We start from the raw sequence: 27,830 nt of genomic DNA on the forward strand, positions 1-27,830 counted from the left end.
TGTGCTCCGCAATGGGAGAGGCCACAACAGTGAGAGGCCCGCATACCCCAAAAAAAAAAAAAAAAAAAAAACAGTACAACAACAACAATACTATAACAACTGCAACATTGATAAAGTAGGGCTTTCTATGTACTGGAGACACTTGAAACAAGCCTGCTTTGACTCCTGTATAAATAAAAATCCTAGGAGGTAATTATTAGCTCCTTTTCTCAGACGAGGAATCTGATGCTCAGAAATAGTAAGTTGTCTAAGATTACTTTCATACTAAATATTTGAAGGCATTTGTGTAGAAGAGACAAAGACTTGTTCTTTCCAAAGGGAAATGAATGGAAGCTACAACTTGATAAAAAAGAAAAAGTCCCAGTATTCATAACTACATTAAATGGAATTGTCTGCCTGCCTACTAGCAAGTTCTCCTTTGCTGCATATGATCAAGCTGAGGGGAACTGTAAGGAATAGAATTTGCAGAAAAAAGCATTCCTGTGCTGGATGGGAGGTGCGGTTAGCTGACCTTCAGGTTTCCTTCCAATATTAAAGTTAATGATTCTGATTCTGAGAAATGGGGTACTTTTGTTGCCTTAGTATTATACACTATGTAGGTCAAATCTAATTAAATCAAATTGAAAAAGTCACTCAAACCAGTTTTTATGCTGAACTGACAGATCTCTTCAATTAAAATAACTGTTTCAGTTCATCTGTATAGACATATCCGTTAATTCTGTGACTGGTCACATTTCATTTGGGTTTTCTATTTTTAAAAGCAAGTTTACGAATATCACCTATACATCATATTAGTAGCAAGACTAATAACAAGGTCTTTATATACCAGGTTATAGAATACAGTTACCTCAAGATCTCTCACTGCCCATGCTAGACATATGCAGAAGATTGATGCTGCTGAATGGAATGATCCTCTAACAAGCTCCTTCTGAATATTATTAGTGTCATAACTGAAAGAAACTCTCAGCCGAAGTTTGGCATTGGAAAATAAGAGTCCTGTTCCATTTCTTGAACCTGCATCCTCCTTGACATGTAAACTCCTCAAATCTTACATGAGTCCTGTGGTTAAGTGGTGGGAAACCTTCCAACTGAGATCAAATTACAAGGTGTTCAGGGGAGAATGTTGCCCAGAATTGGCCCACATGGGCTTTGTATACACAACCAGTTTCCTTCCTCTCTCCCCTGTTTTTGTCAGTTGTTTCAGAGTCAAATTCAGGTAGTAAAAAAGTGAATAGTAATCACGAGTTGTGTGCATGGAGCAACGATAGAGAAACTGGGGGAACCCAGAGCAAATACTTGCTACTCGAGGGAGTAGAACCACAAAACTCTAGGGTTTCCCTGATATAAACGCAGAGAGTCATACAGACAAATTGGGCTCATTCATTTAGTTCTTTTCTTTCTTTTTTTTGTTTTTAAGATAGATGTTCGTAATGTCTGTAGTGCATCAGTAGATAAACAGGTCAAATCCTGACCAAGTCCAATCCTTTATTTTATATTCTCACTGTCTTTGTCTCTTCTGTATCTCTTCGTTACTGTATTAACTTAAAATTATTTGATTAATTTGATTAATATCCATTTCCTCACAAGACTGTACCCCCTATGAGGGTAGGTATGATGTCTATCTTTGCTCACCTTTGTCCCCAGAGTTTCAGCACAATGCTGGCACACGTGACACCAGTCAATAAATATTCAGTGAATGAACAAATTAATAAATGCAACCATGGGGAACAAATTTTGATTAACCACAGGCTTTATAAGCCATTTGCACAAACTCCAGGACAATCCTTATTATATACAAAGAATGTCTTTGCAGAAAAATTTAAGGCAAAACCATCCTCACACTGTTGGAGAACACTGCCATTAATTGTGTCATCTCTGAAAAATAAGAAGAGCAATAAACACAGCCCATAAATCAGCCTTAAATTGGCCAAAGTCTAGAATGATTTTTCCATCCCTATTTTATGTGATTGTATCACTGCAATGTATTTTGGAAAGTCAAGTCAGATTTCTGGTTTTTCAAATTATACTTCATACGCTCCTAGCTAACATACAACAGGTTTGTCTGAGTTACCAAGCAATGAGATCTGACATCAGGCAATATAGATAACACCACACCACATCTTAAAAATACCTTTTCACGAGGCATACAAAAGAATAACGTGATGCAGATTTTGCCAACTTGCTTGAGCAGTGCCTTTAACCACTTTCTGTAAGCTAAAATGAGCAGGGAATATTTCACCATTGATCTGTGTACAATCTATAATTACAAGAATCTGTAATGCTCATTATAACTGTTATAAAAGAGGAGTCAAAACCATATCCATATTTATAAACTAGAATACTTTATAGATCTGATATAATATAACAACATTTTCTGGACATTTTGTTTTACAGTAAATATTTCAATAAAATGATAGAGCTCTGATTTCTTGTTCTTTTACAACTTGTAGCCTTTATAATGACAGATAAAAGGAAATGAATATACTTTCTGTAAGAAAAATTATATCCTAGGTTTTCTTACTAAAGGTATAAGCCTGTAGCCTCAAGAGCCTGGAAGGAAGACAGTCATAGAGGCTGTAACATTTTGTTAAGTATGTGCTATTAGCAAATTTACTAATTTTTTTCATTTGCCTTATTGTAGGAAGGTAATAAAATACATCAGGTTGCACTTAACGCATCCTCAGTGGCCTGGCAAATTCATTTCTATATGTTCACATAGGATTTGCTTTTCAAAAGTACAATATTTTCTGCATATAACTATCATATCACCCATAAACAGTAGGATGTGTCCCAGGTTTTTATACCAGGTAGGAAAAGCCTTCTCTCTCTTATTTCAGGAAACTTTTAAAGGATTCTTCAGATCTGGGAAGTTAAGATATATTATTTTGCAGGTTTTTGCTTTTCAAATAACTCTCTGTAAGGAGGAGGCACTGTGCAGCAGAACTGTTCTCAGATTCTTGTTGAGAGAATTATTCATATCATAACAGAATTAGCTGATATGTCTTCTTAAAGTCTAGAGAAATCCATTGCATAACATAATCATGCATGTCTATCAAATCCAAGACAGTACACATTTTCACTAGGATTTGTTTATGTTTGTTTGTCCATTCATTTTTTTAACTAAAGTCCACACTTTGTTCAGATTCCCTTAGTTTTAGCTAATATTCTTTTTTTTTTGGTCCAGGATCCCATCCAGGATATCACATGACATTTACTCATCATGTCTCCTTAGGCTCCTGTTGTTTTTTTTTTTGATGACCTCGACATTCTTAAAGAGTGCTTGCCAGATATTTTGCTGACCATCCCTAAAATGAGATTTTCTGATGTTTCTGTCATGGTTAGGCTGGGCTTTGAGGAGAAGACCTCAGAAGACAGTGCCATTCTGTGCTATTATCATAACACTGATAAGCAGACATACCATCAACATGACTTATCACTGCTGATATTCATTTTCATCACCTGGCTGAGGTAATGTCTGTCAGGTTTCTCCACTGCAAAGTTACTCTCTTTTCCCCCTTTTAATACTGTACTCTTTAGAAGGAACACACTGTGCACAGCCCACACTTGAGAAGCAGAGACTTATGCTCCACATCCTTGAGGGAGAAGCATCTATAAAAATTATTTTAAATTCTTCTACACAAGAGAATTATTCACTGGGATCTGCACATGAGAGTCTTAAAACAGTCTTCACCTGATTACTAACAAGCCATGCAGCCCTAAGAAAGTCACTGAGCTTTGCTGGGTACAGTTTGTAAAGAAAATGTTTAAAAGTTTTTAAAAACATAGTTGTAATCTGTTAAACATAATACTATGTGTCAGACTTTGTTATTAGGTGCTCAGTAAATCTTTTCTCATAATCACCATAACAACCTTATGAGGAAGGTATTATTATTCTCATCTCATAGACGGGGAAATTTGAAGCTCAAGAGAGGTCAAGTAGCCTGCCCAATTCGCACATGCAATCCATCACACACTGAAAGCTAAACTAGATGCATGTACATACACACAAGTGCATACACATATATAGACAGTCATTATATATTATGAAATAACACCTTTCCATATATAATAAAGGCAGAAAAGACGTCAAAGATTCTGGTTTGTCTTTTTTTAAAGAAGAGAAGAATGGGCTAATTGGAGATTCTAATTTTGCCCCATTCGTTTTCCATCATAAAGAACATTAATAGCTTCCCTATCACCACTACCACTAGAATGGGTCGTCACCTGATTTGAGGTGTCCAGTTCTCTAGGGGTTATAGTCATTTGCATGAATAAGACTCCTTGATATATCAAGTCATGAGAATGTAAGAGGAGTGTATATTTTAAGAAGATGTGCATTTCCCAGTGAGCAGATCTTATTTCTAGGCATAAATATGTTTGTTTAAATATCCACATGTTCCATGTTACAAGACCATTATTCTTCCTCAGCAAACATGGAATGTCCAGGTTTTTACAGAACCAGATTTCCATTTAAACACTGTATCTAAAACTTGCATGACTATCAGGGCACACATATATTCCTAATGTTAACGAGGAATCTCTCCGTGCTATATACAAAGTTACAAAATGAGTCATAAGGCAGGACCTACCTAGTAAATGCTGAAGAGCATTTCACATTTCTTATTACAAAATGCACATGTTTACGGATGACCCAACTGAAAACACAAAGTCAGACTCAGGTTGCTTAAAAGAAAAAAGTATACCACATGAGACATATAAATCAGCAAATATCATTTAATATACCTAATGCCTCTCTGAACAGAGAGGGCTCTTGGTACCTAAGCGATTCCTCAAGGAGATGATTAATGCCTTATTTTCAAAATGGAACCATGGAGCTTAATTTATTCAGTGGGATTCACTTAATTTGCAAGAATCAAACAGACTTACAAGGACAAAATCATTCCTTTATGCAAGTGTGTACATAACACAAATAGAACAGTGCAGTATACATCTTGCCTGAGAGTACAAGTGTATATTTTTAAGTGGTTGAAAGCTTCAATGTAAGGCTTAACCTTAGACTTAATAAGTAATTTGACTCAATTCTCTAATACATTCTGTACCATATAACGTGTAAATGTGTGGGGTATAACAATGAATGGAAGACAGAATGGGGCTCTTTACCTCTATCTGAATTAAGAAATTTTAAAGCACCTTAGGATTGTCCTTTCCTCCTCTCATTTGAAAAGATGGGAATGAAGTCAATCTCATCTTATGTAATATTGGGAATTACTCTTAAAGTCATCTGAAGTTAACAGCTCCAGATATCACAAATATAAAAATTTTCAGTCACAATTTTATATTTTTTCAATAATACTTATTACCTGAGTAAAGCACTCTTGTAATGTCCCCCATTCTAAAATATCAGTGTTAGCTCTGATAAAGATTTCTGTTTTATTTTTATTTGCCTAAGCGCTATTATGATTCTTTCCCATAGGATTTCATCTGTTACCTAATTCTCTAGCTGATTTCCCCATCCTCTAATTACTGTGAGAGCCACTCTCCCTACCACCCCAGCTTTTAGTCATTTCCCCTTTCATAATGCAACTAACTGCAGAAACCAAAACCATTTTCTCATCATTACTACTGTTTATGTCTATATCCTTCAAATTTTGACATACGTTTCTATCATCTTATTTGTCACCTTTCCTATCAAATTGCATTGCCTAGTGAGTAGCAGGACCTGTATCACACTTACTTATGAATCATCCATCTCTCCACCCATTTATTCTGGAGAGATGCAAGGAATTTACTGCAGCATAGAATGAACAAAGTTCAGGAAGAAGACTAAGTCATGATTGTAATAGAATTGCTAGATTTAGGTATGGCTAGAACACAGAGAACCACGGAGAAAATTGAGAGAGATGAAACTAGAGCAGTGAGCAAGATGCAGCTTAAGTAAGATACAGAGTTTGAACTTCATTCTGAGGGTACTTTGGGGGCCATGGGTGCCTTTTAACCAGGAGAATGGTATGATCAGGTTTTGACTTTTGTAAAGCTCTGGTTGCCCAATGTAAATGCACTGGGATAGATATTAAGATCTTGCAAAGTAATTTCATATGTATTGTGACATATAACTTCCTTAATCTCTCTCCCATATGCCTTCCTGTTGTCTTTGCTACATAAAATCCTGAAGAATTTAATCCTAGTTTTATGTTCTACAAAACTAGGTCACCCATTCACCTTCTGTTTTATAACTTACCTTTCTGTAATTCTTAAATAAAATTCTTTAAATATATTTCTTCTTTTGAATAAAAAGAATGAAATCAACTGAGGATCGTGGACTACCCCAACCTAATTTCTATCTGTAATTCACAATCAGAGCTTTCAATATCAACCTATCCACAAAAGTAGAGAAAAAAGTAAGAAAGAAAAATTGGTATGAAATAAATAAATGACAACCTCATGATAAAAATCGTTTCAGAACTGGTCTTATCGAAAGGTAAGTGCTTGGGTGGTAAAATGCGGTTACTGAAGGAAAAACTGTGGTCCAAAATAATACTTCTCCTAGGTTTCCTTTACCTGCTGATTCCATTACTATTTCTAAAGGCCTATCCATATTTACCTTGCCCTGAGAACACTTTGAAAATTGATGGAAATTTTAACATGGTCAAGTCCCCATCATGTCCATTTCACTCCTGCTTATTTGTGTTTGGCCTCAGTCTAGATATACCTATTTTTCTTAAAAAAAAAAAAAGCTTATATTACCTTGATTATAAAAATGACACATGCTTATATTATACAATAAATACAATAGGCATAAAAGAAAAAATGCAAAAAACACCAATTCCAACATTCCATTCATTAAAAATGAATCACTGTGAATGTTTTGGAGGTACTCCTGGCAGTGGTTTTATGCATGTACTTACAAATATACAACCACCTCTCCACCTCTCCACCACCTACTCTCCCCACACAAAGTCAGGGCTTTAATATATATGTACAGCTTTTCTAAAATGAGAACAATAACAGTATCTATGTACAGAGTTGAGAGGATGAGATAAAATAACACCTTTACAGTGTCTGTTCTAGGCTTGGTACATACTAAATGCTCAAAATATTAGCTATTATTTTCTATTGCTATAATTATTCAGGTATATAAACCTGTTCACTTGAGATTTTGTAGGAATTTTCTCTTGTCAAAATATGATTTTTAACAGCTACAGTCATGGTGTCATTGACGACATGGTCATTGATCACATGATCCTGGGCTGGAGTGTCTGCTGGTTCTGCCATTTACTGCTTGTAGGAGCTTGTGTGTGGTTTCCTCATTCAAAGCTGTGGATAACATTGCTTATCTTTCAAATTTTTTTTAATATTAGAGATCATGTATGCAAAGTATCATAGTAAATATCAAATAATAATAATATCTATTGTTTCCAATTCCTGTTGTAATACCTGCAATGAACATGTTCATATACTGCTTTTTCCTTCTTTTCAATTATTTACTTGGGAATGATTCCCAGAAGTAGGATTACTGAGTCAAAGGGTTTAAAAAATGGTTCTTTGTACTTACTGTTATGCTGTTTTCCACTAAGTTTGAACCAATATATAATGTAACAAGCAAAGCACCTCATGTATTTAAAGAATGTTCCTATACCTGTTTCATTCAAGTCCAGATCCTATGGTCATCAGTTAAGAAAGGGAAAATCTTGGATGGATTTTATTGCAGAAATTCCAAACTGCTGGGAATTGAACAACACTGCTAACTCATTTTACATTTGGGAGACCACCAGTCAGCCATGCTCAATAACAGCTTTCAGAAACATCTGGATTTAAACTTACAGTCTAAATATGACAGGTTAAGTAGTATATAGTTATAAAATAGCTTCATGCCTTGATTCTCAAAAATTCACTGAGATGTTTACAATTTTTAAATGATCGGAAAATTTTCAAACAATGTAGGCATTAAGAATCACATAAACTATACAGTACATTAGTTTGATATTATGGACTTCTGGTTGACTTGGAGTTTAGGAAGGCTCAGAGGATTTTTACAAATATTATTTTGAAGGTAAAAAAATCCTTACTAATCAATATTTTACTCAAAGGAGTACAAAGATATACGCAGTCTTCAAGTAACATTTATTGAATTTTAATGTATGTAAAAATGAAATATTTATCTTACAAGAGTAGAGAAAGGTAGTAAAACTAATGGCTTAAAAACCAAAACTTATGACATTCAACCCATATCATGAGCCTTACTGGGAGGCTAGCTTCTGGAAGGCAGAGCTCATGTCTAATGTATTACTGTAGTGTATTATCATAGTGATGGGTACCAGAGTAAGCCCTGCACATGTTTAACTTTCTCTAATACATCACCCACAAATTTAGTGGCTTGTAACAACCATTCAATTATGCTCATTAGGCTCACAGACTCTAACGGGTTGGGATTTCAGACAAGGTACAGAGAGGATGAGTTGTTCCTATTCCATGATGCCTAGGACTTTAACTCCACATATGGAGGTAACAGAGTGAGTGGGGGCTGGAATCATCTGAAGTCTCATTTACTCACATGGCTAGGGCTTGGGTTGGAATGACTCAAAAATGGGGACGTTCTAACCAGAGTACGTACACGTGGCCTTTCCACGTGGTTTGACCTCCTTACGATATGGTGGCCTTAAGGTAGTTGGAGTTCTAACATGGCAGCTCAGGGTTCCAAGCATGAGTACTGTAATGAACAAGATGGAAACTGAGCTGCCTTTTATGACTCAGACAGATTCAAAGGGAAGAGAATTCTTTATGGAATGATGTCATGTAAGACATAATACTGTTTATGACATAATATTATATATATATATATACACACACATACACACATACAATAGTATAACCATCTTTGGAAAATACAACCAACAATTACCCTCCAGAACTGTTTTCTATCCATTCAACTTACACTCTTTTCCATCTTGTTAAATTAAGAAGTTGCATTTTCTTTGCATAGTTTTTTGGTTCTAAATTTTAAAACTATGTAAAAAATTTTCAACTACATCTCCCTCAAAGATTCTGAGTGTCCACTAAGTGGACAGGTAGGACTGGTGTGTTTTTACGGTAGAAAATCACCTCTTTGCCATTGATTTCTCAATTGCCCAGTAATCAGAAAAGATTAAGCACATATTAATCTCATTTTCTACAGGGGATATTTTGTATTTGAACAGAAGAGAAATCCTCAAAATATGTGGTAAATTATTTGAAACATAAACAATTTTAAAGTATGCTTATAGAGTTTTATTTAATTATTTTAGTTGCCTTGGTATCTTTTTTGGTCATGACTTTCAAAGTTAGATACAGTGGAAGACATTTTTAAAAACTAGAATAATATATAGCGATATTTTATGCTCAGGACGATGGATTTCCACAGTAACCTTTTCCCCAGAAAACTGCACATATTTGATTTGTGAACTCAAAATACATAAGCTTTAGTCGCTTATGAAACATAATGGTCACAAAATAAAGAGTTTCCCTTTCTCTCTGACATGGAGACTTCTTAGCTCCAATATGTACTCAAGTCTCAGTTAAGAGATTTTCTGAGGGCTGAGTGTGGGATTTCCACTCCTATTGTCAACTTTAATCATTTATTTGAACCAAAGTCTCTTTAGTCCACTAGTTTATCTTGACTGTCAGTAAGAGATAATGAGTGTTTCACCTTCATGAGTGTTTAATAATTTTCTGTTCCTTTTTCTAAGCATAAACCTGGGATTGATGATTACTTGTATATAATTGAGAACTAAAATAAAATAACTTAGAATTAAAAGTACATATGGCATATGGTCATTTTCCCAGAAATACTACAAACAGGACTCTAATTCACTAGTGTTGAACTATTAAGCAATCTCCTCTATTGACAATATTTTATCCCTGCTTGGTCTTTAACTGAAATAAACACAATCTAGCACTAGGTTGTGTTTATAAGCAAAAATGTAGATAAACTAGTTTAAAATATTATTTTTATTTGTATGGTCATATCAGAGTAACCTCAACTGAGGCAGTTTGTGTAAGCAGCTCACTTATTTGGAAAAATGTAAAAACCGGAATTAATTTTTTGCCTCTGACATATTTTTAAAATTAAATAAAAATTTTTATCCAGTCAGGAGTGGTTCCAGGAAATAGTTCTCCTAAGAACAGTAGCTTTCTTACAGCAATTTTTATACATGCATGGCAAATTATTCTGATCTCCAAAGAAGGTTATTTATTCTGCATATAGTCTCTAAAAACTTAGAGGAAAGTATCATTCATTTAAACTGCTTCCACATGCTCCATCATTCAAAATTTGTTTTAATTTGTGAAGGAGAAGTGAAAGAGACATGAACAATGAAGAACTTTAGAGTTAATCACTCAGAATACCTGGGTTCAAATTCTATATCTATCTCAAAGTAAATATGTAACCTTGTAAAAATTATTTGATTTCATTGGTCCTCAGTTTGCTTATCTATAAAATAGATAGAATACCTACTATTTATAAAAATATATGTGCTTATCTGTTTGGATGTTGATACTACTTAACCAAGGTAGATTTATTAACAACCTATTTGTTACTAAACACCTTTCTTAATAGAATGTCATTTTCATACTTGCTTTTGGGACAGAACATCCAATATCCATTGCCCTCTTTGCAGATAGATTGATTTATTTCATACACAAAGCAATAGCAATTTCAAAGGCAGGAAATGTGGTTATGCTGTATGGATGAGATAAATCACACCATAATCGTGTATCGAGATAAAGTGCAATCTATATGACTAAATATGGGAGGTCACTTCCCAACTTCTATTAATAGGTATTTGCTATACTGTCAGTTTTTTTTTTTAACATCTTTATTGGAGTATAATTGCTTTACAATGGTGTGTTAGTTTCTGCTTTATAACAAAGTGAATCCGCTATACATATACATATATCCCCATATCTCTTCCCTCTTGTGTCTCCTTCCCTCCCACCCTCCCTATCCCACCCCTCTAGGTGGTCACAAAGCACCGAGCTGATCTCCCTGTGCTATGCAGCTGCTTCTCACTAGCTGTCGATTTTACATTTGGTAGTGTATATATGTCCATGCCACTCTCTCACTTTGTCCCAGCTTACCCTTCCCCCTCCCCGTGTCAAGTCCATTCTCTAGTAGGTCTGCGTCTTTATTCCCATCCTGCCCCTAGGTTTGAGAGGAGATGAAAAGTATCAGACACAACAGACGAAAAGTGAAAAAATATGGAGAGAATGAAGAAAGAAAATCTTAAAATTGAGAAAGTTGTAATCCTTAACTTAATACTTTCCTGCGAATTGGGAAAAGGTCCTTGTTAGTCATCATTAGCACTGTAATCCTTCAAACCACTTCACTGACCAAAAAATTGCCCCCAAATAGTTTGAGCACCACAGCATGCACTTATTCCTGTATATATCCTACCAGTATCTTTGGGGCACCTACAATGTCGACATGCCACACACTGGTGATCCTTACCGCTCCTTGGAGAATTCAGGTCAAGCAAGGGGATACAAAGTGAGTTTTGTTTTCTTATTGTGTTTTTATCTGCCCCACTATGCAAAGGTGGATGATGAAAAGGTATGCCTGAATTCTATTTTGTCCTCACCCCATTCTGTCGTCTCTCCTCTTCTGCACTCCATGAAGAACAATGGACAGAGGGAAGTTAGGGTAACTTGGAGCCTTTCTACCTCATGCAATTGATATTTATCCATCATGAAGGCAGCAACCCTCAAAGCCCAGGCATCTGAGTGGTCAGGCCTCTGAGATCAGGAAACAGAGAGGAAGAGCCATCACAATTGCTTGCAAGTAGCAGTGTTTTGATCTTGAACCAAAATACCAGAAATGTTTTAATTAATTGGGACAATGATAAATAAAATAGGAAGTGAGATAAGAGGTCGTTGCCTGAGAAAACAAGGCTTTTCTTCTCATATTTACAACTCTCTGAATGACCCACAAAAGAAAGTACATGCAAATAATATTGTAAGTTCCAGGATGTGCTTTTCCAAGAAGGACTGCCCACAGAAAAATCCAAGAGGGAGGTAATTAAATTGAATGGACGATATTTAGAATAGGCAGCTTCACCCCATGTAAAGCAATTGTAAGCCTTTCTTTGTGTTTTAGAAGTTTTTAGATAAATAGTCAGATTCAATTAAGCTCTGTAACTTCGAGAGATGGTGCTTCTAAGGATATAGGCAGGAGGAACTGCAGACGTGGGATTCCTTGGTCTGTTAACAGACCTGTGGGAGGGCAGAGAGAATTGGGCTATTGTGCTTCAATCAGCAGCATAACCTACACGTCACAGTCAATTTAACCACGAAGCTTTAGAATTGGAATGAGGACAAATGACTGTCTGAAGCAGAACTTGAGAAAGGGGCAACTCATTTAGCGTGAAAGAATTAAGGGTTAGACGCAAACACCACCACAGAAAAACATTTTAAATAGACTTAAGGTTTGAAGATTGATAAGAGAAGATATCATAAAAGTTGCCATAGCTAATTCCATAGTTGGTTAAGAGCATAGGTCATAGAGCCAGACTGCTTGGGATTGGGAACTGGGCCTGTCATTGAGTCACTGGACAATGCTGGGCAAGTTACTTCCCCTCTCTGTGCCTCAGCTTTCTCATTTGCTATGTGGGAAAATTATAATATTATCTACCGAAAATATTCAATGAATTAATACATGTAAAATTCTTCCAAAGGGCCTGATAGCTGGTAAAAGTTCTCAACATTTAACTATTACTATAACCCAGAACTGCCCCCAAGGAATAACTAATATTTACTTAACATTTACTATGCAATCACACTTATGCAAAGTAATTTATGTGACTTATGCTTACTTTTTTTTTTTTTTTTTTTTTTTTTGCGGTACGCAGGCCTCTTACTGTTGTGGCCTCTCCCATTGCGGAGCACAGGCTCCGGATGCGCAAGCTCAGCGGCCATGGGTCACGGGCCCAGCCGCTCCGCGGCATGTGGGATCCTCCCAGACCGGGGCACGAACCCGTGTCCCCTGCATCGGCAGGCGGACTCTCAACCACTGCGCCACCAGGGAAGCCCACTTATGCTTACTCTTAACAATCATCCTATAATGTACGTACTATTATTACCTCATTTTACCAGTAATGAAAATGAGGCATGGAGAAGTTATGAAACTTGCCTAAGGTCACATAGCAAGGAAGTGGTGCTGTCAAGATTCATCCAGGCAGTCTGGCTCGAGGTACAACATACTTCATCACTGTGTGGTACTGTCTTTAGACTTGACATAGGAAATAGAGGACACAGACAATGCATTTGCTTTCATGTCTGTCTATTTCAATGGGTTTAGGCTTCTCAACCACAGGGGCTATAGTGGATTTATCGCCGTCTCCCAGTACCTAGCAGACCACCTTGTACACAGTGCATATTTGATTAGATAACTGGCTAACTGACTGCCTGTCCTTTGTTAATGGCAGGTGCTTAGCTCCATGACTCATGCCTGCATCCTAAAATCCCGTGGCAGAACTCACTGCCATCTCTTATGAAGCAGTCTTCTTGACACTACTATAGTCCTGTGGGCCCTCACTGCGCCCTCCAGCCACCAATAAAGGGACAGTCTCTGGTCTCCCTGTTCATTTGCCCACCCTCTTGTCCATCCTCTTTCTAACACTTCCACTCCAAGGCCAGTACAAGAAGCATCACATAGGACTTTAATGAAGGCAATACCAGAGGAAAGAAGAGGAATGAGAAGGACCCAGGCCTGGAGTAAGGTCCTCTGAGTCCTTCTGTCTGTCTAGCTGAGGACTGCCTCACCATCTCTCTTTTTTGGTTTTCAAGCCTCAGAAGTCTCCAAAGTGCAGAATGGGCAAACTGGTGTTTGAGAAAAAGCAGGGCACTGGGAAGCCAGAAAAAAAATTAGAACTTTCATTTCCAATATAATAAGCAAGTTAATAATAAATTCATATAAGGTCTGACTTTGGAGCCTTCACCCCATCAGTATATCAAATGGCTCTGCATTATTCACCTCTGAAAGAGAAAAAGTGCCACAGAGTTAATGGAACTGAAGGCATTGCCTTCATATGATTGTTCTCTTTCAGCGTATTGTCATATGTTGCAGCTGAGGTGTTTTGGGGAAAGTGGATTCAAGAATGACTTTTATCTATTCTTAACTGAATTAACTTTCACAGTCCAGACAGTGTCTTTAAAAACGCTAAATAGCCAGCATATATGAAAAAGAAAATGGCAATTCTGTTAAGTGTCACATACTAGAAATAGAAACAAAGATTAGCTGAGTACATCTAATAAGAATCTTTGAAAATTCTGAAAATACCAAAATGCCTACTTAAAATTCATATTTCCTTTCACTATCCTTAACAATGAATTTTGTTCTTAGTGAAAATTGCAGCTTGAGATATTAAGTAATCAATGTAATTCATGTTCCTAAATTTAAAACAGAGAAGTATAAACTATCATGAAATTGGACAATTTAGAAAATAGATAAGTTATAACAATTTGCCACTAATTATCCAAGAATTGTCTATTATCTTAACATATTTGGGTCATGTTAAATATGGGTAGGCCTCAAACACTTTTGAGTCTAGAACAACCTGCATTTATTATTTTTTTTGAACAACCTGCAGTTTTTTCTTAAACTGCTTTGTATATGACAGATTTGGACATTCTTACATCAGCCTGCCAATAAATATTCAAATTTTCAACTGTTATGTTTCTTTCTGTCTGCCAGTAGATTGGTTTTGGCAACTTTACCGACCTAATATTTGATTATTTGAAAGTTTCACTGCAGCTACTTTGAACATATATTTCTTTGTACACGTAAGGTCCCTTGAAGGATGTCTCTGAGGAAAGGGCTGAGGAACAGGGTCATGGTGGGGCCTCACTCCAGTTCTCCTCTAGCCCCTTGATTTGCATTTAGATTACACTTTAAGCTTCTGCCTAATAACTTGTTTGGAAATTGGGTTCCACTGCTAAGAAATATTTACAGTTCATCAGCTCATTTGTTAAAAATATTAAACTTTCACTCTATTACTGACATTTAAAAGTTATTAAATATTCAATTTATTCAATAAATTATTCATTAATACTATATTAAACCTACTGCTTATTATAGCTCTGTTCTTGATATTTAAAAACTGAGTAAAATTGGAAAATAAAGAAAAGACTGGTGATATTAGTAATAAAGATACAATTCTCGCCTCTTATGTCTGTGCACTTGAGGTAAGGTAGATGTAAGGTCTTCTGGGTACAGCAAACCAAATTTTTAGCTGCAGTAAATACCCACTGCATTTTGGTCTAGTCAACTGTATAGTAATAGTGAAGATAAGAACAGTGTTAAAGTGTTTTATAAAATCTTGGAATTATCTTTAAAGGTTTAGAAATGAATTAAAATTTGGGATTTTAAAATATTTATTTTGGGACTTCTCTGGTGGTGCAGTGGTTATGAATCTGCCTGCTTATGCAGGGGACACGGGTTCGAGCCCTGGTCTAGGAAGATTGCACATGCTGCAGAGCAACTAAGCCCCTGTGCCAGAACTACTGAGCCTGCACTCTAGAGCCCGCGAGCCACAACTACTGAGCCTGCATGCCACAACTACTGAAGCCCGCATGCCTAGAGCCCGTGCTCCGCAACAAGAGAAGCCACCACAATGAGAAGCCTGCGCACCGCAACACAGAATAGCTCCCCCTCACCACAACTAGAGAAAGCCCGCGTGCAGCAACAAAGACCCAACGTTGCCATAAATAAGTAAATAAATAAATATATAAAATATTTATTTGTTCTCTGGGAATGGAAACCCTCCAATAACCTTTTTTTAAAATTGAAGTATAGCTGATTTACAATGTTGTACTAATTTCTACTGTACACCAAAGTGACTCAGTTATACACATATATACATTCTTTTTCTTCATATTCTTTTCATTATGGTTTATCCTGGGAGACTGGATATAGTTCCCTGTGCTATACAGTAGGACCTTGCTGTTTATCCATTCTAAATGTAATAGTTTGCATCTACTAACCCCAAACTCCCAGTCCCTCCCTCTCCTTCCCCTCCCTGCTTGGCAATCACAAGTCTGTTCTCTACGTCTGTGACTCTGTTTCTGTTTTGTATATAGGTTCATTTGTGCATATTTTAGATTCCACATATAAGTGATATCACATGGTATTTGTCTTTCTCTTTCTGACTCATTTCTCTTAGGATGATCATCTCCAGTTGCATCCATGTTGCTGCAAATGGCATTACTTCGTTCTTTTTTATGGCTGAGTAGTATTCCATTGTATATATGTACCACATCTTCTTTATCCATTCATCTGTCAATGGACATTTAGATTGTTTCCATGTCTTGGCTATTATGAATAGTGCTGTTATGAACAGAGGGGTGCATGTATCTTTTTGAATTATAGCTTTGTCCAGGTATATGCCCAGGAGTGGGATTGCTGGATCATATGGTAGTTCTATTTTTAGTTTTCTGAAGAACCTCTATACGGTTTTCCACAGTGACTGCACCCATTTACATTCCCACCAACAGCGTAGGAGGGAAACCCTCCAATAATCTTTAGGTCTAGTTTTATAACTCAACGCATTCAGCTTTCATAAACAAAATAGAGACTATCTGTAAAGTGTGCACCTTCCTAATAAGTTAAACTACACATAAAACGAAACTTTAAAATATACCACCTTCCTAAATTATCATCAGCCGTTCCACAGAAATATACAGTAATTTTACCGATATGATGCCAGTGAGTTTGATGGCTTCCATGTATATATTACTAACAATTCAAGGTATTCTCACTTCATTGGCATTTTATTAATATTTCAGCTACCGAGTTACTTTAGACACAGCTTGATGCTAATTTGCATGCACTTTCAATAGTTCAACACGAACTTCAATACATGCCAATGTAGACCTGTAGTAAGTAAGCTGTATAATCATATAGTATATATACTTTACTACATTTATTTTGCTCTATATTCTCCAGCACTTACTGCCAAAAGAAAAAATCTGCATATGCCCAAATACATTATTGATGAAATTATTAGCTACCAGTAGGGTCGTATCTGGCTTTATATGTTTTTCGTCACTTTCTTGGTTAAATATTACCTTTTCATTTGTTTAAAGGAAGAAATCAGATCATTTGGATAGGCAACAAAGACTAAACAAGGCTGAAAACCTCTCATTTCCAATATTTCTATGTAAGAATTAGAGAAGAGTGTTTAGGTACAGAGCCTCCAAATATAAGAAAAGATGATCCACAGAGTGCTTCATTCTTTAGAAACCTCATTGATAAGGGAGGGGGCACATCTTTTGTACACTTTGTAAAGAGTTTTAAACACTAAGAGGCCCTCCTTCCCTCAGACCATGGGGCTAGAACCAAAGGGAGTTTGGAACTTCCCAACTTCATAACAAACGATAATCTTGTATTGGAACAAAAGGCAAGGCTGACTCAGAATGTTATTAGGGTTGTGCGTGTAAGCAAATGACACAATATAGCTTGTGGTATTAAAAAAAGAATAGAAGAAGACAAGGCCCAGGAAAAGGCTGTTTATGTTTCCACACAGAGACAAGGCATGCAGAATGAGAAAACAAAACCTCCTTAATTAACAAATTATAGTATAGGGGCTGATAAACCTCTGTATTTTGTAGCTGAGCATCCCACTTGTTGCTTCTCCCCTCTCATCATCTACGTAAGTGGGAACACTTGTAATATTTATATCTAAAACAAATGACAGAAGGAGGAAAGGTTTCTAAATAGACTGAATGTAAAAGGCTGAGTCAGAGTCCCATTTCTATGAAAATAGAATGCCTCTGATATTTTGTCAACCTTCTTGCTAATGCCACAACAAACAGGATGAAACAGGCACATATAGCAGAGGACCCCCGGGCACCCAGACTCATCTAACCAGAGGCTGCTGATTTGTATTGTTATTCAGGTGCTTTTTCTTTTTTAACGTGTATCTGTTTTTGGACTGTTTCTCTGTTCACATCAAGATGGGCAGGGGGGAAAAAAAGACATGAAATTTCCCTGCCTGTACTCTAAAATGTCACCTCACAGCATGTCCCAATACCACACCAAGAAATGGCTTAGACAGGCTCTATGCCAACTGGCACGGACCTGAAGATTATTTGGCTTCTTGGAAGGTCATCTTTTTCCCACACAGCAAACCTCACAATTTACCTTGCGATGGTCTCAATGTTAATCCTGTATTCATTTTGTGATATACAACAGGGGTCAGCAAACTTTTTCTGTAAAGGGTTGCATGTCAAGTTTTAAGCTCTGTGGGCCTTCTGGTCTCTGTTGCAACTACTCAAGTCTGCCTTTATAAGAAGAAAGCAGCCATAGACAATACATAAGCAAATGGGTATGGCTCTGTTCCAATAAAACTTTATTTACAAATGGATACACAGTATATTAAGGAATGAGTGTGGTTGTATTCCAGTAAAACTTTATATACAAACATAGGTAGCAGGCACAATTTAGCCCAAGGGCCATTGTTTGCTGACCTCTGTAACAGAATATGGAAACTCAGGACTAATTAAAATTTCTCCCATTACATAGTTAGTAGGGTAATGTATAGAACATAGTTAAGTCTCATCTTGATACATATATTTAATTTTAGTCAAAATATGCCCATGGAATTCATTCATTCCTCTAGTCATTAAAAAGAAAGTATTCTTTCCAACTACGTTCCAGGCATTGTGCAAGAAAAGTAGATCTGCTATCTGCTATCAAAATAATACATAAAATAATAAATAAGAACTAGTGAACAAGACAGGCACAGTCTCTATCTCATAGCATACAGGGTCTGGGAGAATATATTATGCAAATATTTACCGAAGTCTACTATGTGTCATGCACTCTTCTAGGGGTAAGGTGTACTGCATGCAACAAGATGGACAAGGACCTCTTGTTGTGTCTACGTTCTTAGTAGAGGTAGACGGAATAAATTATATGACAAACAATAAACAATAAAAGGTCACAGTGGTAAATGCCATGAAGAAATAATACATATATTATGATAGAAAATCATGTAGCAGAGTGGAGGAAAGTGGTAGGTAATGGTGCTCAGTGAAGACTTTCTGAGAAGATTTCTGAGCAAGACCTGAATGAAGAGAAAAAGTCATTCATGCCAAGATCTGGGGCAAGAATTTTCCTAGCTAGGCAAACAGAATGTGAAGCCCCTGAGACAGCAAAGAGCTGGTCTGCTGGAGATATAACAAGAAGGCTAAAGTCATTTAAGTGTCTGGAATGAGGGAAAGGTGGTAAATGAGGAATCCAGATAGGAGTGTGGGGGCAGATCATATAGGACCTCCTGGTAAAGAATCTGGATCCTTTTCTCATGTAATGGAAAAATGTAGGGGGATTTTAAGGAAAAGAATGGTACATTCTCATTCATTTTAAATTATTGAACCAATAATTACATATGAATGAGTGCTACTAAAAGAAAGCTCAATGTGAAAGCTCACAGTCAGGAGTAAGAAAGGCTGCAATCACCCATAGAAAAGAACCTACTTGCCACGCTCCTAAAACCTGACATCCACCAATGGAGACAGTTTGCGGGAAGGCTTGCTCCTTCCTGCAGAGAAATCCAAAAGGCTGTTATAGCTCCAAATGCCAACTTCTGGGGCCCAGAAAGTCTTTATGCCTTCTTGGATCTTTCAATTCTACAATATAATGAGCAAGTAATAAAACCTAACTATTCACTGAAAAGTTAATACAGAGGCATTAACTAAAGAGCTCTACCTAGCTCGAAAATCAGGGGTTACTCTCAAATGAAGTTGGTGGAGAAATTTCTACAACTGAGTTTAAAAGACAATTATTCCTATTAACCTTTCTTGGCAATTGTCATTTTTTTCTATCTCTATGCATAAATCATATATGCATATTTTCTTCAAATTTAGTGACAAATTTTTAAAAACATACTGATCAATTGTCTGCTCATTTTACACACTCTAGAAATCCCCTCACATGTGCAAATAAAACAGAGAGTATCCTCTCTGGCTTAGTTTTGCACAGTCACCAGCCACGAAAACAATGCACAGATGAGAAGTAAGTGCTAGTTACTTAGATTCACATGTTCACATATTATTATTACAAATATATGTAAATATATGCCACTTCTGTATGCAGTAACTGTTTGCCTATGGGTCTGGAAGTATAAAATTCTTTTTCATCCCACAGGATGACCCTCAAGTAACTTAGAAGCAAACTTTAGCATCTGAAAGCAGTTGCAAGGTCCCTTAACTTGCTTTATTTTTTTTTTTTTTTTTTTTTTTTTATGCGTTACGCGGGCCTCTCACCGCTGCGGCCTCTCCCGCTGCGGAGGACAGGCTCCGGACGCGCAGGCCCAGCGGCCACGGCCCACGGGCCCAGCCACTCCGCGGCACGCGGGATCCTCCCAGACCGGGGCACGAACCCGTGTCCCCTGCATCGGCAGGCGGACTCTCAACCACTGCGCCACCAGGGAAGCCCAACTTGCTTTATTTTATACATGGCACCACACACTTGAACATGTGATGCTTTTATTTTTATATTATGATAACAGAGATATTATTCAGACACTTAATAAACATCTTTGGGGATATAAAGATGGATAAAGAGACTTTTGCTACGCTCTACAGACTCACAGTCTAAGTAGGCGAACAGCCCTCAAAACAAATAATGAAAATGACAACAGCCACACAACATGGAAATGCAGTGCTAACATGATACATGCAATGTGATAACACTGGAGAACTCAGCCTTTGAGGATATGTGGAGTGTGGGTACATTTCATGGAGAAACCAGCAACAACATGACTCTTAAAGAATAATTAAGAAGACAAATGAATTCATAGAAGTTTTTAAGATCCTAGACCATTGGCTAAATACAATTTGGATAATTAATACCACATATTCTAGACTCAATATCTTTTTAATTAATATTAGGACAAAAATAATTGCATGATGTAGTTGAAGGGGAGAAAAATTTGTCACGCCAAATTATGAATTTTGGCATAAGGATTATTTCAGGCTGATATTTTTAAGAAACAGCAGACATAGGAAAAGCTCTAAAAACCAAGTTGAAATTAGCCTTCTATAAGATAAATTTACATTTATAAGGGAGATCTCCATTTGTAAGGGTGTCTCACTCTCTGTACCTCCAAGAGGAAGATGACTAAACCTCTAGCAACTCTATCAATGGAGAAGGCATGGACTTAAATCTTCACAACAACCATACTCTTGTTTACTATGTTTTACCTGAAAACCTGGCTCTCCCTACCCAACATCTTGTTTTGTCTTTAGCTGGAGACGGTATTTAAGGTGGAAGCTTGGGTCATTTGGGGGAGTTACTCAATTTTCCTGGGCATCTCCCATGTATCCAAGAGGTATACATGTTATTAAACTTCTGTTTGTTTTTCTCTTGTTAACATGTTTTTTATTATAGAAAAGTCTCAGCCATGAACCTAGAAGGGTAGAGAGAAAATTATTTTTCCTCCTCCACATAGTCCTTGCTTACAAGACAACTAAAAATCTACTTAGGGAAGGAAGGTGTATATCCAAAGTGTTAACAGTACATAATAAAATGTAGATTGCAACACATAGACAAGGCATCCATTTATTCAATCAACAAACACTTATTATCTATCTGCTATGGATGATATACTACTCTAAGCCCTGGGGAGATGACACTGGACAAACACACATCACTGGCCTCATGGAAGTCACCTTCTATGAGTAGATATTAATATGAGTTAATATGTGTAATACAAGGGCTTTTAAAAAGATTATCATCATCATTAATATATTTCAGGTAACTGCATGCCAAATACTAATTCTCTGAAGAAAAGAATACAATATTCAAGTAGAGGATGCTGTTAGTCAAAAAATGCTGTCAATAGAAAAATTTAGCCAAGCACTTCATTAAAAGTATTTCATTTATTAAAATATTCTGGATCGTAATTCATAACTACATTTCTTACTAACAATCAATTTGTCAATTTTAGCTAGTGTGAAATGCTTATAGTAGATAGACTCTTGTTCTCTGTTACAAGGCATGTTTTTTTTTAACTCAATGTATTTATACTTTCAACCAAAAAAAGAAAAGACACCGTTTGGCAAAGGCAAAACAGACTTTCTAAGCATTCCCCCAAATTCTAATATTTTAAATCCGAATGTTTTAAATACACATATTTGTGAACTTTGGGTATATGAGAGAAAGAAAACAATAGTTCAAGAAGCACAGGGGCTTCCCTGGTGGCGCAGTAGTTGAGAGTCCGCCTGCCGATGCAGGGGACACAGGTTCGTGGCCCGGTCCGGGAAGATCCCACATGCCGCAGAGCGGCTGGGCCCGTGAGCCATGGCCGCTGAGCCTGCGCGTCCGGAGCCTGTGCTCCGCAGGGGGAGAGGCCACAACAGTGAGAGGCCCGCGTACCGCAAAAAAGAAAAAAAAAAAAAGAAGCACAGGATGTGGAGTAGACATTAAACAACAGACATTTCTGTGTAATAGAAAGGTAGAAAGGAATCACAAGAAAGTGGCGAAGACACAAAGGCCTTTGTGTTTACTGTCACTATCCCAAGATCTGGTCACTCTCTGGTAATGGGTATGGTTTGCTAATAATTCTGAAAAAAGCTATATGGTGGAAGAGAGTCAAACCTAGACATATAGCCCAGGTGTTTCACCCAATAAAAATGTGATTTTTTGAACAATTATGTATATTGCTTTTCCCTATCTGAAAAGTAAGGATAATGCTATAAACCTATCTCACATTGGTGTTAATCGACAAGTTATCATGGAAACCTGATCTCCGAGAATTAAATCCATCGCATCAAGAGACCAGTGCCGTAACAGTTCCAGTACTTACAGTGACCAACACATCCTATGCCCTGCTGACCACCTTGCTTATCATCTTATTCAGTTGTAAGACCAGAAAAGTTGAGGAATGAGATTGGAGAGTATAAGTTTCATAAGGTGACTTATAGTGACAGTCAGCGTTTTCTGAAGAATATTTAAAAGAACCCAGTTTACCAAACATCGAGGAAGGTAATAGATTAATATAAATTATCATCGATCTGCTTCTAGCATTGATAATACACATTCAGCATCAAAAGAATTCCTGATAGTGATGATATGAGCTGCATAATAATCATATGCTTTTATTTTTTGTTGAATAAATGGATGAATTATTTACACTTACACTGATAGCCTCACTTTCTGCAGTGCATTGCTTCTTATCCTAACACAACTACTGGGAATCAAAATAGAAGTAGTACAAATTATAGTATTAAGCATACCAAATGGTTACAATAACAAAGATTTACATTTGAATTATCAAAATAAGTACCTTACATGAAATTTAGAACTTGAAGTATGGAAAACCTCTAATTAAGGGAAATTTATGAAAGCCTTTAGCAAGTTCTTTGCTGAATGCATTTATTTGGTTTCTTGATCCTCCAACCAATCACATTAACAATGACAAAAGACGTGCAAATTTAAACGGACAATAGTCAAGCCAAACTGCTCTGACTCATACCAACAGGGACATTTTCAGCATATATTCGGCTTGATTCATGCTAGCAAGGGTCAATATAACCAAAGAACATTTTCATAATTATGCCTGGCTATAATCTGAAAACTAACTCATAATCATTGACCAAAAACAATGCAAACAAAAATCAAATTTATTTGAAACATTAACATGTGAAGCCTGGGCATGATTTAAACCCAGCAGAATCATGTATTTACCCTGCTACTGCTTAATAACTGCATAGCAACAAAAAAAAATACGCATTACTATGTTTAAATCACCATTTTGATTGTATATTTTAAGCAAACAAAATATTACATTTTTGGTAGAATAGCTCATTGAAGACAATTTGGAACTAAATTTCCCTCTCCACCTCCCTCAATGAATCTGGACTAATTTATGATTAAATTCTCATTAAAAACTATATGGGCGGTGTATTGAGAATAGTAATAAGCTATTCAACCAAATTCACTTGTTCACGATGGAAATAAGTTCTGTGAAAGGAAAAAAATATATATTCTATTATAAACTGCTGTTGTAATTAATGCCTGAAATTTAAGCTATATTATCAAAAGACTGCAGAATTCTCCTTGCTTGCTATTATTTTGCCTATGTATTTTTTCACCTGTAATCTACAATAGAAAGATTAACTAAAATTCCAGGTTTGGAAACTCTAAAACTACTAAGTTTTAGTTAATTTGTCAAATCAAATAACAGTGATCTTAGTTCAGTCCCTAGTGGACAAAAAGTAAAATAACTATTACTGGGCATGATTCAGCAGGAGATGATCTAAGTGAGCGTGACCACACAGGAACAAAATAGAGCATCTGTCCTTTCCCTATCTTTTATCTTCTTAAAGGGTCTGTTCTGTTAACAGACTAACTTAAAGAAGACTAGACTCCTTGCGTTCCTACCCATACACACCAACTGAATTTTTAGCAAAGATCCCTGGGGGAGAAGCTTTCCACAAATGGGACATTGACATTGCCACCCTTCCAGTGATATATTTGAATACACTTGTTATCTGCTGCTTACCTGTTACACAATTAAACAGAGAGTAAAGAGGGAATGAACTGCAGAAAGTATGTTATTTCTTTATAGGCATATTTTCAACAAAAACTTTTAAATGATTTATACAGAAATAACTAAATAAAATGTTTAGTTTGATTTTTACAAATTGGGATTTAAATGCATACTCAACATTAACATTTATCTGGATACTTAGACTCCCATATTGCACTGTGTTTAACTACAATGTCCTGAGGAAAGAGGTACTTCAGGAACATACCAAAGCCTACATATTGTGTTCAGCCCAAATCTGCAGGTGCATATCTTCGGGAACAGCCACCACTGGCTCAATTTCTCCTTTCATAGTGGGTGAACAACCTCTTCCTGATGAGTTCACATTAAAATAAATCTTCCTGATTTCTTCTCAAGGACAGAAGAAATATATGACAGAAATCAGTCCTTTACTATACTACTACTTGCTGAAATTGTTACCTTTATATACTTATTCAAGTTCTCCAATCAAATATCGTATTTTGTATTTACTCTCATTTCATACTAACTTTACTAGAGGTTGAAAAATAAGTATCTGGTGATGATTTTCTGTCCTAGCTGAAGAAAATTTCTTGTTGTAAAATCGATATGATCCTAAACTAGTATTGTCATTATTACTTTATTTTTTAACTTACTCAATTTTTTAAGTTGGATTTTGATAGAAAACTTAAGCTAAATTTTAAATAAGGGAAAACCAGAAATGTCATAAAATGTGCCAGTATTAGGCACACAAAACGGGGTGCCACCATACCTTCAGAGGTTTGCACAAGCCTAAAAAACGTTTGCTCACCCGTGAAGTCACAGGGAAAGAGCCGTCTTGCATTTGCAAACACTGCCCCCCTGGAGCAAAAGGTAAACACACACATGCTCCCCTAAGGAACTCTAAGTTAGCTGCAGTGCAAGAACAGGAAAGGCTCCGTGCATTTAGAAACTGAAAGCAATCACTTACTTTTTGCAGCCACTGAGTATAATTTTCCATCACATGCTCCAGATGTTGAAGTTTCTGGGAAGAGAAATCCTGTTCCACGTGTGGAGCATCTCTCTGCAGAGCGTTTGTGTTGTACTGGTCTGTCGTACTCTCACGACAGTTCCCGTCGTGTTCTGGAAGAATGAAAGTGTAGGCACACTGCCCATGCTGAATCCGATTATATCTTCTCCCACCGTTTTCTGGACTTCGGCGCTGGTTGCTGCACCCTATGTGAGTCAGAATAGCAGCGAGGAAAGCAAAGGAAAGGAAAACTGTCATTGTACTGCCAGCACTCTCTTTCCGTGCCTCTCGCAAAACTTGCTCCTTTCTTCTGACCTTTAAACTAGTTCTTTATTTCAGGTAAAACTGCCTGTTTGTTTGACTTTTTCCCCTCTCAAAGAAAGCTTTTGTAGAAGAATCACAGAAAACTAGCCATCTGTTAGCTTTGTTCTAAAATGTTATTTTTTTTAATTTCACTGTAAAGATAGTTTCCTTAGTTAAAACTTGAGATATTTATTGCATAGTAGCTGAGATTTATGGTTTCCTCAGTGTAACCGTTCAGCGTGTAGCCTGCCTGAGTCAGCTGCGTGTACATATTCTAGACCCTTTCCTCTACCCTATCTGCTGCAGATCTGCTATTTTCTCCCAGACCTCAGTGAGTTTTATTAAGGTTGCACATCCAAGCCAAGCTGGAAGCAGGCAGCCTTTCACAAGATGACTTGACAAGAATGCATGAGTGTGCCCCTATGCTAAGAATTGCTGATGGCTTGGAGCGGCTGGATCGTCTTACAAATTGGCTAGATGCGCATGACCTCGATCATGTATGGCCCTCCCGCCCCTTCCGCAGAAAACTGCCTTGAGCCTTTAGGATATTCACCGCAAATCAATAGAGCAGTCCACCTTAATACACTTTTGGTGTGCATGCTGACCTACTAAAATCTAGTAAACTAACAGTATGTTTTTAAAGTCCTACTTAATTGGGGAACCCGAAGAAGAAAACTGACATAGTGTCTAGTAAAATTACTTTTTATAGTGAATGATAAATTTGTATAATTATTTTTTAAAAAATTTATTCTTTACTCTGGGGAAAAAGATACTAAAACCATTTTTAGAGATGGTATTCTTTCATTGTATTCACTTAGACTTTTAGGAAATTATCAGGAAGGGTCAAATTAGCAAAACATTTCATAACATCACTCAAATATAGCATAGGCATATTAAGTAGAATAATTTAAGTACTTTCTGAGATACAAATTTTAAATAAAACTGGTCCCCCAATTAGAATGCAGCCCTATGTGTTCTGTGTACATAAACTGAGCAACTTCCTTACAAAAACAGTCTGGTTACAATTTAAGACAGTGGCCTGAGAATTATTAATTCCCGTGGTACATTGTAATCATATATTTCACAAGGCCCTCTTTGGTGTTGCTATGGCTATCTTTAATGCTGGTATGGAAGTTCTACATAAATTCTCCTGTGGATGTATAGACAAACTATCTGAGAACAAACATATCAGGTGTGCTAATGAGGCAGCAAAGTGCTGTATGGGAGAAATTGCTGTGCTTCTATTAAGTAAAGAAATAAAAATTATCAGAAAGTGATTTCTTAAATGTAGCATGTAAACATTTGAACATAAAGAACAGGTGATAATTATAGAATTAATTTTACAGCACTGCAATCTTTACTAAGTGTGTGTGGAAAACATGAATTATAACCAGGGGCTTTCACCAAGAACTGGGAAGGATTTTGGGGAACGGAGTTTCCCAACTGCAGTCATGGTGTGAAAACGAAGCGACAGATGTTGACTCTCATGTCCTGGAATGGAGGGGCAGGGCAGTGGATGAAGGGCAGTAGGGGTTAGAGACTGGCGTGTGAAGAGAAGTTAGAGGAGAGGGCAAAACAAATTCCAGAAAAAATGTGATTTACTTGGGGGAAAACATTGTGCCAAGACTTATCAGTCCTTTCCACACCAAATAACAAATTTCTAAACTGACAGATATGGAAGCAAGTAATACCAAACATAGCGATAGTCTTTGAACTGCCTTTGTAGCCTCTTCCTGATGTTGCATGTCTCCTTGTTGGCTATGTCACTCACATGCAATAATAAGAATGACACTTATTAAAAGCTTACTATTTTCCAGGCCTATGCTAAATACTCCTTACACACAATCTCATTTAATTATCCCAACAAACCTAAGACATGGATATTACCTTTGACCCTATTTTTATCAATAGGAAAACTGAATCAAAGAAAGGCTAATCGGTCACAAGTCACATAGCTAGCAAGTGATGGTGCCAGTATGTGAACTCTGGCCAACTGATTCCAACTCTATTTTTCTAACCCA

At 36.8% G+C, this 27,830-nt stretch overlaps 1 protein-coding gene across 4 annotated transcripts in view; it reads right to left on the reverse strand.

Annotated features, from left to right (window-relative positions):
• The window catches only part of ANGPT1 (angiopoietin 1), a 278,627-nt gene extending 252,427 nt beyond the window's left edge, over window positions 1–26,200 (reverse strand). For 2 of the 4 annotated variants that reach the window (XM_032610145.1, XM_032610143.1), the window contains exon 1: window positions 25,468–26,200. In XM_032610145.1, the coding sequence (XP_032466036.1) occupies window positions 25,468–25,764 (297 nt within the window). In that variant the 5' untranslated portion in view covers window positions 25,765–26,200. Of the gene's footprint in view, window positions 1–25,463 lie in introns of all 4 variants that reach the window. The other 2 variants (XM_032610144.1, XM_032610146.1) reach the window with 2 other exon arrangements.
• Window positions 26,201–27,830: the final 1,630 nt, after the last annotated feature.

Source organism: Phocoena sinus, chromosome 17, assembly GCF_008692025.1.
Source record: "Phocoena sinus isolate mPhoSin1 chromosome 17, mPhoSin1.pri, whole genome shotgun sequence".
NCBI classification, from domain to species: domain Eukaryota; kingdom Metazoa; phylum Chordata; class Mammalia; order Artiodactyla; family Phocoenidae; genus Phocoena; species Phocoena sinus.